At 56.5% G+C, this 16,169-nt stretch overlaps 1 protein-coding gene across 1 annotated transcript in view; it reads right to left on the minus strand.

The window, feature by feature from the left end:
* The window catches only part of SCN5A (sodium voltage-gated channel alpha subunit 5), a 93,075-nt gene that overhangs the window by 21,193 nt on the left and 55,713 nt on the right, over positions 1–16,169 (minus strand). The window contains exons 15-20 of the mRNA XM_037148247.2: positions 12,471–12,644; positions 10,640–10,996; positions 7,101–7,544; positions 5,586–5,747; positions 2,790–2,910; positions 1,744–1,898 (exon numbers count right to left, since the gene is read on the minus strand). Of these exons, the coding sequence (XP_037004142.2) occupies positions 1,744–1,898; positions 2,790–2,910; positions 5,586–5,747; positions 7,101–7,544; positions 10,640–10,996; positions 12,471–12,644 (1,413 nt within the window). The remainder of the gene's footprint in view (positions 1–1,743; positions 1,899–2,789; positions 2,911–5,585; positions 5,748–7,100; positions 7,545–10,639; positions 10,997–12,470; positions 12,645–16,169) is intronic.

Raw genomic sequence — 16,169 nt, forward strand, 5'->3', positions numbered from 1 at the left:
TTTATTACTGAAACACACGTTTGATCTTGCCTCTGTCATATTATTTTCAGTTTTCTGATTCAATGCTTCCTTGTTGCTTATTTTTTCTCCTATCTTCTTCTGAAAGATTGGTTCTCTTTACAATTTTTTTCCTTCAGCAATTTGCCAGGAATATATAGTCTGCTTTCTGTTAAACAAGTTTATAACTTTAAATAACACACTCAGACTTCTTTTTCTCAATATATCACTGGCGTGTTTTTTTTTTTTAAACAGTACTTGGCTGTCTCCCCCGATGAGATTCACCTTTGCTTGCCAAAACTCCTCTTCACTTATGCCAGGCTAAGCTTTTCCTCCATAGCCCAGACTAAATGGCTCTGGCTGCCCTTGTTTGCGGTTGTTTAAAAACAAACCTCGTTAACATATTGTCAAATCATCCTCTCAAGCCTGCAGAGACTTCACTGGAGCTGCCAGTGGTAACGCGGCATGCAGTCTCTGAGTCATGGCTCCAGGCCAGCTCTGGAACCAGAGGGGGCAATGCAGGGTGGAGTGGGAGGCCCAGGGGTGTAGGAGAGACAGCACTGTGCCTCCCCATGGCCCGCCCCCACAGGAGGCATCCCAGACTGGGGGCACACAGCCTCGGATCCAAGTGGCCCTCTCCCACTCTAGTCTAAAGCATTTCCCTGTTGGTTGCTTATCCCCAACGATAGCAGGTATTTGCTTCCCCATGGTCAGGAGAGTTTCTGTCCCTTCTGCTTTCTTAATCATCCCTCTCCCTGCTCACCAGCACCTTCCAGAACCCTCTACGGGGCTGTTTCATCTCTTTCAATAAGGGATCTGAGTCAGACGAGGGTATCCCTGGAAGGCCTCCCCACTTCTCTTGGGCTCAGCAAACCGCCCTGTCCTCCACCGTCCAGTTCCATCTGCTTCCTCCAGGGAGTCTTCCTGATTGTTCCAGTTCCCTCTGGCCTCCCATCACCTGAGTCATCCACTCCTTTCTTGCTCAATGTTCTTGAGCTGATCTCTGACTCTCGAACTTGCTGAGTCTGGTTTCCACAACTAGACAGGGAACCACTGCTGCCAGGGTCAGGGTCTCCTCCTCCTGTTGCCTGCTCCCCACCCCCAGGGCTCACAGAGGTAGACACAAGGAAAGCTTGGGAAAGCCCCATTGAACAAACCTCTGGAATCCGACTGTTTGCGTTCAACGCCACATCTGCTGCTTCTGGGTGGTGGGGCCTTGGGCAAGTTACTTAATGTTTCTACAAGAGGTGGTGGTGGGGCGATCACATGTGAAATGTGATCACATGTGAAGCACACAGTCTGGTCTCTAGCCCTGGAAAACCGGCGGTGAGTAGAGCCACCATTGCGGTCTCAGCCGGCACCATGAATTGCATGAGATCAGCCTGATGGAGCAACCGAGCTTCATGCAATCTGTGTCACCAGAGCTCAGGTGTGGGAGGCTGGTGACCTGAGACCTATACCAGTGATGCACTGTGACCTGGGACAAATCACTGCCTCTTTGTGGAACAAGGGCACCTGGACAGATAACCCCTATGAGTCCTTTCTCCTCTGACTTTTGTTTGTGCTATGGGTGTTGAGAGTTCATGAGTTGATCCCTGATCTGGGGCCCCGAGGGGGTGCATTTTCAGCAGAGGTTCTACCCTACTTTCTGACCTGGCTTTCCAGCTGGAGACTTCCTTTCCCTGCCCTCTCCTTGCTACTCTCCTCCACCCCTCCCTGCCCAGCCCAGCATCCCCAGGAGGGTACCAGTGCTCCGCTGCTGAGCAGGATCATGAAGATGATGAATGTCTCGAACCAGCTGTGCTCCACGATGCGGTAGCAGGTCTTGCGCAGTCGCCACCAGACCTTCCCTGGGGCCTGCGTGGTGTCCACAGCACAGCAGGGACAGCGCTGGACACAGCCTGTGGGGAAGGGAGAAGGGTCAGGCCCAGCCCAGGGCCTGCAAGTGCCCATGTTTGATGGCAGAAGGCTGGGGAGTTGAAGGAATTACTGAGAGAGATGAGACACGGGTGATGAGCAGGGCAACATGGGGGACAGGGTCATGGGGGTCCGGGAAGACGTGAGGCTGTCTGCAGGGGCCCACACTCAGCAGGTCCTCTGTGGAAAGGCCAGATGGACCAGGTGCCCAGGAAGCGTATGAGAGGCCTGGCAGGTGTGGGCAAGGCTGGGGTTGGATGGGCTCCATCTTGTCCTCTGCTCATCTGGGAAACCCTCCCCATGCTGAATGTTCTAGAGTTGCCCAGGCTGCTGTGTCCCTGGGCTTTCTCCATGCTTGTAGTTTCTGAGCCTAGGGATTCTGAGCCTAGGGGAGGGTGGACCCTTCGCTGGCAGCCCCAAACGACGGGCTACATGGAGGTTGGTTCCTCATTTCATCCCCAGCTCCCCTCAATAGACACCACCAATGCACCAGGTGCCAGTCCCCACCATGACCACGAGTTGCCCCCACCTTGAGCACATCCAGAGGGCCTACTATATGCCAGGCACCAAGCTGGGGCCTGGGGAACAGGGTGACTTACACCCAGTCCCTGCTGCTGTCAGGACATACAGTCGTGTCACCCCCCACAGACACTGCCACCGGCCCACACCTGCCCAGCCCAGTAGACTGCTGGCAGACTTGCCATGACTCGTGTCATGATGGAGGAGCCCCCAGGGTCATGGTGAGTGGGGCAGAGAGGGGAGGCAGCCAGGCCAGCATGGGGTGAAACGTGGGTCCTGGCCCCAAAGGAGCTGCAGGTCCTACTGCCCCTCCCTGGCCTGCTGAGACTGGGGCGAAGGGCCACCCAGGACAGGACCTTCGGTGAAGCAGTCCTCTGGGTCCTTGACATCCTCGCCGAGGTCGGGGATCTGCTCCAGGAGGTCAGCGGTGTTGGTCATGTCTGCTGTGCTCCCCTCGGAGAGACTGTCCTCGTGCGTCTGTGGGCAGGAGTGTGGGGCAGGGCGGGCAAGGGCGTGAGTGCAGGCCATGTGGCAGCCTCCAGCCCCCAGCCCAGGGTCTGGGGGAGCCTGCACCTCCTGGAGGGGAAGTACCCTATCTTCCATTGCACTCCTGGGGAATCTGAGCCCAAGGTGACTGACAGCCTGCCCCAGAGGTCACCTGGGGCCAGTCAGGGATGAGCTGGGGCTGGACCGCAGGGCCTCTGGGTCTGAGATTCTGGTCTGCTGGGGTCTAGGGTAGGGGTGTGGGGGATGTGCAGGCATCTGGGAAAATACTAGGGAGGAGAAGTTCATCCAGCTGTACACAAAACAGATATGAGGTGGCAACACAGACACACACTGGGACGTGGACACAGAGCGGTAGCTTGGCACGCGCAGAGCACACAGGCATGCCACACCCAGATCGGAGTCAGAACCAGCATCACAGGCACACAGAAGCTCAAGGTCAGACATGCAGAGAACAGGCCGGCAACCCGCCCGTGCTTCTCCCCACTTCCTGTGGGTGCTGGTGTGAGGCACGGAGCCTGGGGTAAGAGAGAGAAGGTGCTGGCACATTCAGGGCTCTGTTGCCTGGACCTCGCTTAACCTGACAGAGAGAGGCGTGTGCATGCGTGTGCCCTGTGTTTGTGTGTGTCATATATGAGTGCTGGTGTGTCAGGGACTGTAGCAGCCACTGCTGGTGCTCTGCCCAGTTCCCACGTATCAGGCCAGTGCACCCATCCTAGCCACAGAGCACACTGGCTGCTTCCTGGCTCCATCTCCAGAAAACTGTCTTTAGCTGGGGAGCTGCCCTGTCTGGAGATTGCCTGGGGGTTACGACTAAAGCCAGGGGTGGCCAACACCCAGTGACTGACTGATACAGAAGGAAGGAATCTGAGGTTAGAACCCAGCCACCATGAGGCCTGCGGTCATGCCTTGCGAGTTGTTCCCTTTGCTCCGTGCTTCTTCCTCCTTCCTGGTGGGTCCCTCCTGGGAGCTCTCCGCACTCAGTCCCTTGCAAAGGAAGCCCATCGCAGGCACTGCCTCTAGGAGCCCCGCCTTGGGACAGATGTGCAGGGCAGGGCTTCCATGAAGGGAGGGGAGCCTTCGCTGGCCTCAGGTCAGGTCTGAAGCCCCCCATGCCCTAGCTCAGTCGGCGTGTCTTGCTGCTCAGGCTCCTGGAGCTGCCTTCTCTTCTCTTCCCTCCAGGACTGACTCCGCTGATGTCTGGAAGTCCTCTTCAATATTTAGGCTTGTGATGGGGAAGTGCAGGGTCCTGCTGGGCACGGGGAAGCTGCTGCTCCATGCAGGCAGATCCCTGGCCCCGGGCTGTGGCTTTGCCTCTGTGGTCCCCAGGGCCTAGAAGGCCATTCCCTTCTCCTCCCAGCTTTGTTGCGGGGGCACAGAGCTGGGAAAGGCACAGCCAGGGGGCCCTCACCCTGCTGTTCTTTTCAAACACAGGAGCCACCTAAATGATGCAGGCTTGTTGCCAGGGAGGACAAGTTCTCAAGATCCACTGCAGGGAGATGACAGGCTCTCTCTCCCAGGAAAGCCCCAGCTCACCTTGCTCCCTTTTACGGAGTCCAACAGAAACTGATTTGAAGACAGGGAGAAGTCACAAAACTCATTCAAAGGTCAACATTCTAGTATAAAAGTCCTCTCCATGACTTTCTGCCCATCCCGTGTCCTTCTGTCCCCATATGCCTTTGTGTGGCAGGCCCTCCTTGGGGAGATATGACTTGCTGTCGGGTTGATGGCTCCACCAGACCCTAGTACTCTGAACTGGCTGTGACCACGAAGCTTCCCACAGGCCCATCCCAGGAAAGGGACAAGACAAAGGAGAAATGTGGCTTTGGAGCAGGTCACGATTGCTGGGTGGAGGGCTGAGGCCAGGTTGCAGGACAGCGGCCCCCAACAGGATCCCTACACACATGACCGCCGCCTCCCAAGGTGTTTGGTGTGAGAGGGAGCGGTGCAGGTGTTGTTGGTGGCGCCACAGTCCGAGAGCACAAGGATCGCAAACACAAATGCTTACGGGAGCCGGGCAGGTAACGAATGGGATGAAGCCAGGCAGGGCAGCTCTGAGCCAACCGAGAGCCGCCATCCAGCAGGGTGGCTCTTCCTATTTTTTTTCAAGAGAAGCCAGATATGCAGATTTTTTACATAAGAACTCCCAGGTTTTAAATGTGGGTAGCTAATTTGAATTAAAACTTTTTGTGGTCGGAACAAAACCCTGCAGTAGGGTTCCGGCCTGTAGCCTCTGCTTTAGTCCAAGTGAGAAGCATCTGGTGGCCCATGCGCCAAAAAGCCAAGCCCTTGTTTCCACAGCTCCCCAAAGGCCCCTGGGAGGGGGCCATTCATGGGACTGGACGGGACGAACGTTTGCCGAACAGGACCACAGCACAGGAACTGAGCGAGCAGGGCTGGGTGCAGGGAGGGTTGGGTAGCTCTGCATCAGGGTCCCCGGACGGCTGCTTCCAGAATTTCCAGTCCCTCCCCTGTAAGAACAGGGCTGCCTGTGGTCCCCTCTGCTAATGGGCCTCCCACACTGCCTGGGGCAGCCACTGCAGGTCCCATCAGCCAATGTAGGCATTTTGCTGGGACCTCTCACAGCTGGCTCCATCCAGCCCAAGAGGTGGCACCCGGCTGGCTTCAGGGACCAAGGTGTGCATTACCTCACTGCACCCTGGGGCCTGGGGCTCCGCTTTCCGCTGCTGCTGCTGCCAGTCTGCCGGAGCCTCGCTGGCCTGGGCCTCGGAGGAGGCAGTCTCTGACACCTGGCTCCAGGCCTTGGGCTCCGGGAGGGCCTCTGGGCCACCAGACACGGGCTGGGGTTCCTGCTGAAGAGACCTCCAGCCCATGAGCTCCGGCTCCAACATTTCCAGTGCCCTGACTCTGCCTCAGGCCCCAGCCATGCCTCCTGCCTTCCTCCTGGGCCTCATCGCACTGAAGACCCTCCTGCAGAAGCCCTGAGTGGGCTGCGGGGAGGCTCCTGGTTGGTCCAGGTAAAGGACCGATAGCCGGACAAAGCCTGGCATACATCTCCCCCTCTTCCCATCCCTAGAGGGGGGCACCTCCACTTCAGAAGGATGTGGTGATTTTTCCTGTGAGTTCCCATGGCACCCCCAGCTTGCTCGCTCATGCACACTCACACACACTTGCACACACACATCTCAGGGAGCCAGAGCCCACAGGCTCAGCAGAAGTAGAAGAGAGAGAAAAGGAGGGGTGGCTAGAATTTCACCCTCCGCTGGGAGCGTCCTGGGGAGAACCGGAAGCTGTGGTTCTGGCAAATCCTTAACTCTGACACCTCCCTCCCCTCCTGACACCGTCACACCCCATAGCCTGACTCCCAGGGCTGAAGCTGGCCTCTGGGACCACAGGGAGGCAAGCGTCCTGGAACCAAGTCTGAAGCCTCAGATCAAGTTCCATGCAGGGGGTGCAGCTGCTCCTCACAGCCAGACCCACTCAGTGGGGACCCAGAGGGAGAAGCTAGGACAGGCCCAACAAAACAGAGAGAGTCCACCCTCCTGTTGGACCATAGGACCCGAGAAGCAGCCATGTGAGCCTGGCTTGGGCCACGGTGACGCTGAGTGAGCGGTAGGGAGGCACTGTCTTTCTCATACAGACTCTGGTCCTAAGTGTTAAAAATAACAGGTTGGGAGATAAGATAGTGCCGTCTCCGACACCTGCCATCTTCGGGATGCTTATTTTTAAATCTCAGAATGAGCCCTGGGCGTGGGAGGAGGGGCGGGGCAGTCGGAGGTCAGGAGACTGCGCTCGCCCTCTCCCAGCCATCCCCGTCGGCCACCCTGGAGGAGGGCGATGGTCAGCCTGGGGTCAGTGGCCAGGGGTCCTGGCTCTCTCCAGATACACGAAGAACTCCCAGCGAGTCTATCTCTCTTTGCTGTGCCTCGGTTTTCCCTTCTGCACAAACAGCTGCCCACGACCCGCCAGAGGATGAATCATAGACAACAGCCCCTTCCCAGATCCCCTCCTGGGCTGGGCTGGGCTGGGCTGGGCTGGGGAGAGGGTTGAGGGCTGGTCTCAGTGCCCCTCTATGAGGACAGCTGTTGGGGGACCCCCTGTTTTCTGCCTCCACCCCAGCCCCGCCGTGGCAGCCTGGCAGGGAGCTGCCCTGAGCGAGGTGCTGCAGGGAGCGGAGGAAAGGAGGCCAGGTCAGGGCCCACCTGCTTGCTGGACTCTTCGTCCGTGTCCAGGCTGTTCTCCTCATCGTCCTCCTCTTGGTCATCTGTGTCTGACTCGGCCACGGCGATGGGCACACACACGGGCTCCAGCTCCCCAGGGGTGCCCTGGCCTGGCCGCTGGCCCTCCTCGAACCGTGTCTCCTTGCGAGCAGGAGGTGCCTTCTCAGTGTCCGTGGGCGGCGGGGAACTGGAGGCAGCGACGCAGCTGGGCAGCTGGCCAGGGGCAGCCAGGGCAGCCAGCTTCTGAGGCCGCCGCTGCAGGAGGCCGCAGCAGAAGTCCCAGGTGGCCCGCTTGAGGAAGCGCAGGCCCCGCTGGATCCGCGCCAGGGCCAGCTGCAGGTTGTTCATCTCCCCGTCCTCGTCGGGGGCCGTGAGGTTGTCCGCACTGAAGGAGCTAAGCAGCAGGGCCAGGAAGAGGTTCAGGACCTGTGGAGAAAACAGGCTCGCTGTGGCATGCGCCAGGCCATGGGCACTCGGCCTCGGGCCGTGACAGGGACACTGAGGCATTGGGGGAGGGGCTTGGGTTTCAGGGTTAAGGATTTGAGACTCCAAGGGAGGTTTGCACAGTTCATCTGTTTTTGGATGGTCTGGATATCTGCTTGTGAAAGGACCCTCCAAGGGTAAAGTTTAAGCTTTGTTACAAAACTTGCTGGGTGACGGTTTCCCAGTTCCTGAAGGTTAAATGAAGGTGATACCAGTGGGTCAGACAGCTCCGGGGCATCACCAGGCACACAGGCCAGAGACACACCTCCCTGCTTTGGGCTCGGTGTCTCCTCCCAGGAGAAAGCTCAGTTGAATGGGGGCCCCTCCAGCAGAAGGATGTGTGAAGGTGGGTGCGCAGTTCTCAGTGGAAACCCATGCTGAGCCCCTGCTCTGGTTCCTCACAAGCCCCTGAGGCACACCTGTCAGAGGGCTGGGGGTGAGAAAGCAGTGGGGAAGGATGGAGGGCCAGGCCTCCGACGCTGACACCGGCCCTCGGTTTACAAAGCAGCACACACTCACATTGTGGAAGGGTTGCGAAGTGGGACCTCCAGATCCTATCTCTATGGTGAAATGATTACTTCTGACACCCGGAAGCCTGTTCCATGTCGTCACTGGGCGGGGAGTGATGTGATGTAACTCAGCTGCCGTCTCCACCTGACCTGTGGCCTGGCTGCCCACCCTGGACCCTCCCCCACTGCCTTCACTCAGGCCTGGCCCACCTCCCCTGACCTCCAGGCGGCTGAGGCCCAGGCTGGGGGCGGGGCAGGGGGTGCCCAGGCAGCCTCATCCACCCACACAGGACACTAGGGCCTCCCTTGTTGCCTGCTTCAGAAGTTTGTCTTCTTCCAGCGCTTTCCCTGTCAATCATGCTGCTGCTCCCCAGCCCCTGCCTGATCATCACTTCCCATTTCAATGGCAACTGCTTCCTCCCACGCCTGGGCTGCAGCCCAATTCCTGAGGCTGGGGGGGGGGGGAGTGATGGTGCGTGGGCGTTAGCTTCCCTCCCCCAGCAGCCTCTAATCTTCTCATCCCCAGACAGATCCGCTTGGAAATCTCAGGGCGGTGTGTGAGGGCAGCTCAACCTGGCTCTGGGCTGACAGCTCCGAGTACTTGTGCCCTTCCTGGAACACAGAGTCTGGGGAACCCAGGGCAGGCCAGGGGCTGAGTAAGGCTTCACCCTGACCAGCAGCCAGTCTACGGAGGTGGAAGGGGGTTGTGAGGCCAACCAAAGAGCTGGGTTTGATTAGCACGGTGCACCAAGGCCCTGCTTCCTCTCTGGGCCTCCCAACCTGAGGGGCCCGAGGGGGCTGACCCTGCCTCGGCCTGGGCCTGCCCTGGCCCGGTTAAGGCATGTGGGAGGAGAAAGCAGGCTGGTTTGGAAAGGGATCTGGAATCCACAGCCCACAGGACTCATGTCCCCTAAAACCTCTCTATGTGCTGATGTGAGGCTGGGCTGCCCACGCCCTTGGGAGCCAGACCATGCAGGTGTGATCTCTGTGCATGTGTGGGTCATCTGTGTCCCAGGAGGGTGGTCCCATGTCCATAGTGGATACTGACTTCTTCCTGAACTACTGACTTGCCTCAAATTCGCCTCTTCCGAAGGCCCCTTCATTGGCATTTAGACTATGATCTCTCTCAACTCTGGAATTCCCCACACTGTAGACACAAGGCAAGATGCACTTGCCCTTGTCAGATAGGTAGCAAAGGTCTGGATCACTATGACTGGACAGTAGGAACTTCCACCACAGCCACCAAGGGAGACACACAGGCTCCTCCAGGCCCCGCCTCACCTGGACCAACACCTGCTTGCACCTGTGCTTTGCTCACCCTTCCCTCTCTAGCATCACCTGCCTGTCAGGTCAGCTCTTAATGATCCTCCAGGAAGCCTTCTTTGATTTCCAGGTGGAGGGGATCAGCACCCAGGGGCTTCCTCTTAATGGTTCTGGTTGTTCTGACCAGTGTGAGAGTTATTTCATGCCTTTTTGAACTCCACATCTCCCCACTCTCTCAAGTTTATGAGTAATGTCAGGGCCACATTTGCCTCTGTGTGTCCGACAGCATTAGCACAATAGTTTGCAAGCAACAGGGGCTCAGCCAACGTTTCTTAAGCTGAATTGAGAAACCATGTGATAAATCATTGCCAGTGAATGACTAATAAAAAAATGGGTAGATGAGTAAGTAGCTTAATGAATATAAGATGACTAAATAGTGAATAAACAAATAAGTGGGTGAATTAATGAATGAATGAACAAATGAAGAGCATATGAATGGATGGGTCAATGAGTGAGTGAATGGATGAGTGGGTTCACAGATGGATGAGGGGTGGATGAATGAGTGGGGAAATACTGAGTGGAAAGATGGGTGATGGATGAATGGATGGTAGGCAAATGAAGGATAGGTAGATAAGTAAATGGGTAAATGAATGAATAAATAGGTATGTGTGTATGATTGTATATGATGAATAGAAGTGATGGATTGGGTGGCTGGTGGACAGATGAATGGATGGGTGATGAATCAATAGGTAAATGGTAAGTGAATGGGTAGATGTGGGTTGATGACTAGATGTCTGGGTGAGCAAGTGAGTAAATGAATGTGAAGTTTTATAACTGAGTAGATAGACTGATGGAGAAGTGAACAGATGAATGGGTGAGTTAGTGGGTGGGTGAATTATGATTGGATGGATGTCTAGAGAGGTAGATAGATGTATGGATGAGTAGAGAGAAGAATAACTGGTAAGTGGACGGATGAATTGATGCAAAATGTTAAGTGGGTATATTGGTGGGTAGATGAATGAATGGATGAGCAGACAGATGGAAGGGTGAGTAAATGAGCAGATGGCTGGGGGTGTAAGTAGATGGGGAGATGAGAGGTTGATGGGTAGATGGGGGGTTTGATAGACAGGTGGCTGCGTTAATGAGTGGATGGATGGAAGGAAGGGTGAGTGAATGGACAGATGGAAGACAGGGTGGATGGGCAGCTGGTGGGTAAATGGACGGTAGGTGATGTGTGTGTGTGAGGCCATTCATTGGCCAACTTACCACAAGGTTGCCAATAACCATGACAAGCAAGAAGACCAGCAGGCACAGGGACTGCCCAGACACCTCCATGCAGTCCCACATGGTCTCAATCCACTCGCCACAGAGGATGCGGAAGATGATGAGAAAGGCATGGAAGAAGTCCATCATGTGCCAGCGGGGCAGCTGGCCGGAGTCGCTGATGCGGTGCCTCAGCTCTGAGTAGTTCTTGCCGAAGAGCTGCATGCCCACCACGGCGAAGATGAACACGATGATAGCCAGCACCAGCGTCAGGTTGCCTAGCGCCCCCACCGAGTTCCCGATGATCTTGATGAGTGTGTTCAGGGTGGGCCATGATTTGGCCAGCTTGAAGACCCGAAGCTGGGGAGGGAAGGGTCCTTGTGATGGGCTGTGGCTTCCACTGCCCATGGGCACCCTTACCTCCTTCCCCTAGTTCCTGCCTGAAAGTGCTGGGAGCCCTTGAAAGTCACTGACGCCTGTTTCTCTGGGTTTCTCCAAGAGCACAAACCACTGTCTCTGCACAGCCTGAAGGTGGCTTCAGCGGGCTCTGGTCTGGGAGCCAGGCCAACAGCCCCAGCCTCATCTCCACTACTCAGCCCTTCTCTCTGTTCCTACTGCAGCCCCTCGCTCCCCGTGGTCTCACTTCCAGGGACTGCGTAGACTCCCCCAACATGGAAAGTCCTTCCTCTGCCAGACCCTGCTTCCTCAGATGCCCTTCCGGGATAGCTCAAACCATCTGACTCGCCCAGTCGCCTCCATGTTTCTCTCCTGAGTTCTAACAGAGAAAGGGAGCCAGTGGTGGCGTTTATTAAATGTCTACTGTGTCAGACCACGTGCTCAGGAGGAATCAACCCATTCAGAACTCCCAATAACCACATGAGGTTGGCTCCTTTAACAGATAAAGAAACCAACCCTTAAGGCTGGAGTAACTTGTCTCCATCCCTGGGCTCACGGCAGTGGAGCTGGGGTTACAACTCATAGCCTACAGTTTCTCAACTGCTCCCACCTTCCTGCCCTCCTGAGCACCAACAGTACTGACTTCCTCCAGGAAGTCTTCCCTGACCTACCTTCAGCCCCATGTCTGGACCACTCAGGCACTTTGAGCTTTTTAAAGCATGGTCTGCAGACCAGGACCTCCGGCATCACCCGAGAGTTACTAAACCATCATCTGCAGTTTAACAAGATCCCCGGGTGATTTATGTGTGCATCTGTTTCCAAACTACAAATTCTGAAACCAGCAGGCAGAACCCTGGATGAGCTGTCAGCAGACCTGGCTCCACCTGCCACTTGCCATGTGGCTTTGGGAAATTATTTCTGAGTTCTTCTTGAACTCACCTGAACCTTGGCTCTCCAAAGGCCCCTTCTTTGGCATTTAGATTTTGAGCTCCTTCAACTCTGGAATTCCCCACATTGTAAAGATACAGGGAAAGATGCACTTGCCCTTGACAGACAGGTGATCACAGTAGCAAAGGCCTGGATCCCTCATAACAGGACAGCAGGGACTCCCGCAACTACCCGAGTGACTACCTCTCTGAGCCTTAGTCCCCTTGTACACAACGGGGATTTAGTAATACCAGCCCCACTCCTGGGATCCTGTGAGGACCAAAGGGGTCAGGGTGGACCCCTGGAGGGATGGAGGGAGATTTCCTTCCATCCTGCCCACCTCTGGGTCCCCCCCACATCACCAGCACTGGGCCTGGTACTCAGGGGTACCTAGCCGATAGCTTTTGGGTGAAGGCATGACGGCTCAGACTTGGGGTGACTGAGTGGTCACGCTGAAGGGAGATGTGCCTTGGTGCCCCCACCCTCCCCCCTGCAGGGCCCAGTCGGGTACCAGGCGGAAGGAGCGCAGCACCGACAAGTTGCCCATGCGGGACAGGCCCAGCTCCATGAGGCTGAGGATGACGATGATGCTGTCAAAGATGTTCCAGCCCTGCTGGAAGTAGTAGTAGGGATCGAGAGCGATGATCTTGAAGGTCATCTCTGCTGTGAAGATCCCTGTGAAGACCTGGGGAGGGAGTGGAAATCAGGGGTTCCCCATATTTGGGCTGAAAAGGATCCCTGCCTCCTGACGCTCGCTCCAGCAGGGTCTCCCTTCTGGGCTGCCAGCTCTGCCTGCACCTGGGCCCCCAGTGGGGACTCGCTTGGCCGTGGCCTAGCCCCTGAGGGCTACCTCTGGCCCGATGCCCCCAGCCCTCTCTTTGGCTCACTGAGCATGACCTGCCAGCCTGTCTCTCAGAAACAGCCGGGCCCATTGAGGGCTCTGCAGAGACTAAGTTTAGGCAGCTCCTGAGGGCAGGGGACCCAGCCTCAGACTCCGCCCAGCCTCGGTTGCCACGGAACACGTCCTCGCTCCACTCGTGCCAAATACACGCATTCTCACGAACACCCATGACTCTCATGGCTCCAGACCTCTGTCTGTGCTGTGCCTGCCCCCTCCTCACCCACACACCGAACTCCTCTCACCGCGGTGACCAGCCACTGCCTCCTGGGGGCCTGCGTCCTAAGAGCTGGGTGGGCTAGAATGCTCTCTGTATGCTGCTGCTTTTAATCTGTGCAACAACCCGACGAGGAAAGTGTCACTATCCCCCTCTTACAGGTAAGGAAACTGAGGCTCTGAGAGTAACTTCTCTTGGGCCATGTAGCTGGTGAGTTCAGGAACCAGAGGTAAGTTCAGTGCCATCCTTCGAGATTTAGAGCGACCAGCTCTCTCTTCTGGAAATGGTTCTGAGCAGGGCAGAGGCCACTGGACTTCACCTGGTTCATGGACTCATGAGTCCTGAGCTGCCCAGTCCCAGCCAGCAGAGACCCTTGGTCAAGGAGCCCACGCCATGGTGGGCCAGGCAGCCATGGACACGGCCAAGTGGCCCAAGGTGTGCCAGCTGCTACTACGGGGCCATTGTTCAAGAGGAGGAGGGGACGTCCTGTGAGCGTGAGGCTGGAGGGAAGTTGGTGTCTGTTCACAAGCCTCCCTGGGCATGTGGAGGACCTGGGGGTTATTCAGGGTAGAATGGGGGGCACTGAGGTCTTCTGCAGGGAGCGCTGAGGTCAGGGGGCCAGGCCAACCCTAGGGGTGGTGCCTGACTGACAGTAATCGTGGGGAGGGGAGGGGTGAAGGTGAGAGGAAAAGATCATAGCTGAGGCACTTGCTGGGGTCAGCAGTCAGAAGGGGGCACCCTGCCATTGGTATCTACCCTGAGAGGGCTCTGTGCTGCAAGGAGAGGTGCCTGGTGGTCGCCCCAGGACCAGCCCTGTACCCCTCTCTCTGCTCAGGTGTGCCCCAGTGGCCATAAGCAGGGGATGGCTGTTGGCCCAGGATGGCAGGCGGCTGGGCTCCTCTGCACTGTCACACAGGGGACCTCCTGCCTGCCCAGCCCTCCTGACTTCAGCGGTCTCATTAGTGCTTGTGCCCAGAGGGGACTTTTCCTCCCCAGGCTGGGGTCTTGGGACAAAAGACAGCAGCCCAAATCCTTCAGCCTCAGCAGCTCCAGTTCCTGAGCTGCCCTAACAGATGGAGAGGCGTCCTGGGGTTCCACCCCCCTCCCCAGCACCCTAGCCTGTGTCCAGGGTATGCACCCACACCTTTCCCATCCCTCTCACCCGTCTCCCCCACTCTTCTAGCCATCGTCCCTGCCTGCTGTTTCCTCCTCGGGGCCTTTGTACTTGCTGCTCAGCTTCCGTGGACCACTGCCCACCCCTGCAAAAAAATCCATGGACTCAACTCCCTTCAGGTCATGCTGAAAAGCCACCTAATGAGTGAGCCTTCCTGGCACCTGACATCGTGGCCCCTCCTACCACACTGCTCATTCCTCTTCCTCATTTTAGTTTCCTTTCTCTCACATACCTGCATCTGATACACATGTATGTAGCTACATCTCTGTTCCTTCAATCTCCTCTGAGCTGGACCATGAGCTCCTCAGCAGGAGGGTCCTTTTCTGTCTTCCTGCACCTCAACAGTGCCAACCTACTTGTGTATGTTCCTAAGGCCTGTCTGCAAGGCTTCGGGGTGCAAATGATCATTCGGGGGAAGCGGAGCTCAGAAAGATCTCCTGCCTCGCTTGACCCAGGGTCACAGCTATTTTGGCAGCAAGGTAGCAGATATTAAGGGGCTTCAGAAGGCAGGAGAAAAAGACAGAAATGACGACAGACGCTCACGGGGGATGCCTTTGGGGAGGTGATGAGCTAAAGAACCAACAGTGTGACCCAGGAGCTCTTTGAGAAGGCAGGATCTGGAAGACCCCAGGCCTGCGGAAGGGAAGGCGGGATCTGGAAGGCCCCAGGCCTGTGGAAGGGAAGGCGGGATCTGGAAGACCCCAGGCCTGTGGAAGGGAAGGTGGGATCTGGAAGGCCCCAGGCCTGCGGAAGGGAAGGTGGGATCTGGAAGGCCCCAGGCCTGTGGAAGGGAAGGTGGGATCTGGAAGGCCCCAGGCCTGTGGAAGGGAAGGCAGGATCTGGAAGACCCCAGGCCTGTGGAAGGGAAGGCAGGATCTGGAAGGCCCCAGGCCTGCGGAAGCAGAGTCTGCATTTGGACCTAGATCCCCAGGAGGTGTGAAGTTTGACAAGCGCTAACACTGTGCCTCAAACCTGGTGCCCTTTAAAATCACCTAAGGAGTTTTAAAAATGCTGATTCCTGGGTTAGCCCCAGCAACTCCAGTTATATTGCGGCCCAGGAGTCAAGATACAAAGAAACATCTAGGTGAATCTAATGTGTGGGCAACTGCTTTAGCAGCTTGGAACCAGACTTCCTCCATCCAGAGGACCACTCCAGGCTTTCTGAGGTCCAGGGGTCAGAGCTGGGCAGTTCAAGATGTGCAGAGAATGGCAGGCGGACTTGGTTCCAAAGCACGGGGTGTCCCTGTGTGATCTGGGCCAGTTCCTTCAACTCTCTGAGCCTTGAGTGTCCTCATATGTCAAATGGGGATAATAATAGCTCCATAGGAGCTTTCTAAGAGTTAGAGCTAATGGATGTAAAGTGGATGCTCCTACGAGAGAGCGATTATTGTGACCGCAGGCAGCATTAGCTATACGGGGCAGAGCCGCTGGGGGTTCCAGGCCCGGGCAGCCCAGGCCCGGCCTTCAGATACACACACTCCGAGGGACACGTAGGCTCCCTGGGGTCTGGCAGACAGATCGTGAGTGGGGGACCCGCTTCCCCTGGCTGCTGGCAGGCGGTCTGCTGATCCATGGTGCTAATGGAGGCTCTCCAGGAAGGGGGCAGACTTTGGGGGATCCTTGGCTTTAATGGGACCATACTGTCGCTACTGTAAACTGGCTTTTAAAAATATGGCACTTTGTGAATATCCTTCCACACCAATTAAATAGGATCTAACGTGCAGGGGTGTCCAACCTACGGTCCAACACGAAATCGTAAATGTATTTAAAACATTATGAGATTCTTTGGTGATGACATGTCACAACGTATTTAACATGTGGCCCAAGACAACTCCTCTTCTTCCAGGGTGGCCCAGAGATGCCAAAAGGTTGGACACCCCTGTCTACAGCATCATTTTCTTCCTTCCTTCCTTCCTTCCTT

Source organism: Artibeus jamaicensis, unplaced genomic scaffold (genome assembly GCF_021234435.1).
Source record: "Artibeus jamaicensis isolate MK-2021 breed Jamaican fruit bat unplaced genomic scaffold, CSHL_Jam_final contig_519, whole genome shotgun sequence".
In the NCBI taxonomy this organism is placed as follows: Eukaryota; Metazoa; Chordata; class Mammalia; order Chiroptera; family Phyllostomidae; genus Artibeus; species Artibeus jamaicensis.